This window comes from Corylus avellana, chromosome 3 (assembly GCF_965113065.1).
Source record: "Corylus avellana chromosome 3, dhCorAvel1.hap1.2, whole genome shotgun sequence".
In the NCBI taxonomy this organism is placed as follows: Eukaryota; Viridiplantae; Streptophyta; class Magnoliopsida; order Fagales; family Betulaceae; genus Corylus; species Corylus avellana.
The window spans coordinates 12,927,927-12,931,040 of record NC_142492.1 but is presented as its reverse complement, the minus strand read 5'-3'; the positions used below and the strand labels follow the sequence as shown (position 1 = coordinate 12,931,040).

Below are 3,114 nucleotides of genomic sequence, written 5' to 3'. Positions count from 1 at the left end.
CACAGGAAATTTTTTAAAATCCAAAATTCCACATCATTTCCACTAGGAGCCAATCCTAATGTATATCTTATATCATTTTATTATGGCACTCTTAACGCTACTTAATATTTAGGGTGCTAAAAAAAGTTTCTTCATTTTCTGAGCAACCAAAACAAAACCAAAGACCTCTATCGTTAATACTGACTATTTGAGTTTGTAGCAAGGGAGTATTTTAGTTTGAATAGTTGAAGATAAGTCTTTGTTTCTTAATTTCAATTAGATGGGTGGTTAGTGCTTATTTACAATTGCAGTGAAAATTATCCCGAGTCTTGAAATTAGTCATACTTGTTAAGTTGGAATTCAACTTGGAAAGTTTGAGATTGCGTTAAGGAGTTTAAAAAATATTTTTAGTTCATAAAAAGCTATGCTAAACAAAAAATTGATTCTTTTGGTAAAAAAATTCAAAAAGTATTTTATTTTATTTTTTTTCTTCTAAAAATTTCTTTTTGGCTGTAACGGCTCTCTTTCTCGATGCAACTTGAATTAAAAAAAATGAAAAAAAAAAAGATTTGTATTTATCAATATCAATCTATATTTACTATAAAAATTTATTATATTACTACAAAAACCTTAATTAGGTTTCCATTTATATTGAATCGCCATGTTTCCAGTGAACACTAATAACTAATACAACAAAGCTGTACTGCTTCAAGTCTCCCAGTCAACAATAATAGCTAATACAACAAACTTGATCTCTAATTATTGACTAGTAGACATGAAAATTACTTAATTATTGACTAATTCTATTTTTATGAATAAATTTTTTCATCCACACAAAGAATTACCTAATTCGATGACTATATATCAATAAATAAACATGAAACAAATACTCATTGGCTAGATCGTTGGACTTTGTGACTTATTCAATCAAGGTCACCACATCAGAGGTAAGAAAAAAATAAATAAAAGAAAAAGTGATCATCAGATATCAGTTTCAGAATCTCAATATTGCAAACTGAAATTTGCTTTTTATTTTTGATTAATCATAAACTTCATCACACAAAATGACGACTCAAGAAACTACATAACCCAATTGACAACACCAGCAATTAATACCACGCGGTGCGTGAAAATAGCAACGTTTACACAAGAGAAATGATCATCCATTTTCTCTCTCGATTCTTCTCACATTCTTTTAATTTTCAAAATTATCATTGAATATGTGGGTTCATGTATGGATCCACATAGATCCCATATATCTAATGATAATTTTAAAAATTAAGATGATGAAAGAAGGATGAGGAGGATGTATAGCACATTTCTTTACACATTCACTCGCACACAAAGATGGAAACATCAATCTTTAGAAAACCGTAAAACATTCTTTAGCCTGCAACACTTTCCAAATTTGGTAGCCAGCCAGCATCAACAACGTTTGACGCATTTAACCTTGGGAGTGTCACAGAGAAGTGCATGGCATCCGTAGAGTATAATACAACTGAACCCTAAAAGCAACCCCATGGCTGCATAACAAAGAACTCGGCGTTTCATCTGTTTAAAAAGGTCGGGCTTAGGTCGGTTCCGGAGGTCTTCTTGTTCACTCTGAGAGCTTTGGAGCTGCACCACATCGTTTGCTTGAGCTCTGGTGTCTAGCATTGGCCGTCTGACGCCTTCTTGGTGGTGATCACTTCGAGAACTCCCGTGGTGTACATCATTTGCTTGACCTCCGCAGTCTCCGGTCGTCCTACGCTGTTGCACTATCATCTCATGAACGTCTTCATAGTTTTGGTCTAATTCTTCGCTGCATTTCAAGAAGTAGCGGATGGTGCCGAAAATAGAAATAAAGTTGAGCAGGGCGGCGATGAGGGAGAGGCAAAAGGGAATCCACCAGTTATGACATTTCACGGGTGAGGCCGAGGATATTGATGAGAGGACAACTCCTTGAAACACAAAATACAAGTTGGTGAGCTGAATAGCTTTTGTTTCTAAGTTCTGGATTTGCTCTTCTTGTTTTTTGTTGATGGCCTCTAGTTTTTCTAAGTTATTTTGGCCCTGACGAGGGATCTCGCCTTGGGATTGAACCGCCGCCATTAACATTTGCTAAACGTACAAAAACTCGAAAGGGTATACTCTATAGAGAGCAAGCTGGAAGCCATGGGGAATTTTTATAGCCGAAGTTATGGTTGTTTGATGAATTCAGACAGAAAGCTCTAGACAAACTCCAGGCAAGTACCAAGAAAGTTAGAAATGAGTGTCACTATCTATCTTTTGCTAGGGAGGAAGAATAATTTAAATGAATCCAAATGCATGGTGAGCTTCTATTACTATCAAGATTAATGGGAATTTCCCTGCCTCACCTTTGAATGCCAATTTCCCTGGAAACATAAGAATTCACACCATGTATTCTTCTTCCCATCGCGGGGGACTAAGTCCAAGTGAGAAGTTTTTAATTAATGCATGTGATCAGTTAGTTTAAATAATGTTGTAGGAGATGCCAGCTGCTAGGAAGTTGGGATTATTCAAATGAAATATATATATATACACACTTGTGTTTGCATGTGCATGTATGAATACATTATACATATTCGAGGGGACTAAGTCCAAGGATTGGGACAATCTTGGATACTTAAGGGACTGAAAAGTCTTTAATATATGCATGTCATATGTATTTGCCAGCTAGGAAATTGGGACCAAATTTTGTGGAAATTAATGCTTTATATATCATGAATGCATTTCCAGAATATCTCCGGCCAAGTCAAGCAGCAGAAAATTTGAAACCACATATAATAATTATTTTCTTTGTATTGTCGGTTACTACATATATAAATGTAAATTGGAAATTAAGAGACCCAATCCTTTTCTTTGAATTTTCCAAGGGAGCTTTGTAAATGCAGGGAAAGGGGAAGTGGACAGAGAATGGAACTCGTTTTGGTGAGGTCTAAAGTCTAAACTTAATTCCAAATATGACCAAGACCCAACCGAGTAAACACAGTGTGCAATTTTGCATGCCGTATAATTTGGGATAATTTTGCAGGCCATATTATTGGGGTGATTGATTCAAGTGGTTGGTTTTCAAGATGCATCATTCAAAGATAAATGTTTATTTATTTATTTAAATTCACCTTTGAATTTGTG

At 35.1% G+C, this 3,114-nt stretch overlaps 1 protein-coding gene across 1 annotated transcript; it reads right to left on the bottom strand.

Moving 5' to 3' along the window:
* Positions 1-1,404: 1,404 nt before the first annotated feature.
* LOC148586817 (uncharacterized) lies at positions 1,405-2,070 on the bottom strand. The gene is made up of 2 exons (XM_088514353.1): positions 1,868-2,070; positions 1,405-1,780 (listed from the first exon to the last, which is right to left on the bottom strand). The coding sequence occupies exons 1-2, from the start codon at positions 2,068-2,070 to the stop codon at positions 1,405-1,407; spliced, it is 579 nt and encodes a 192-aa protein (XP_088370479.1).
* Between the last annotated feature and the right edge of the window lie 1,044 nt (positions 2,071-3,114).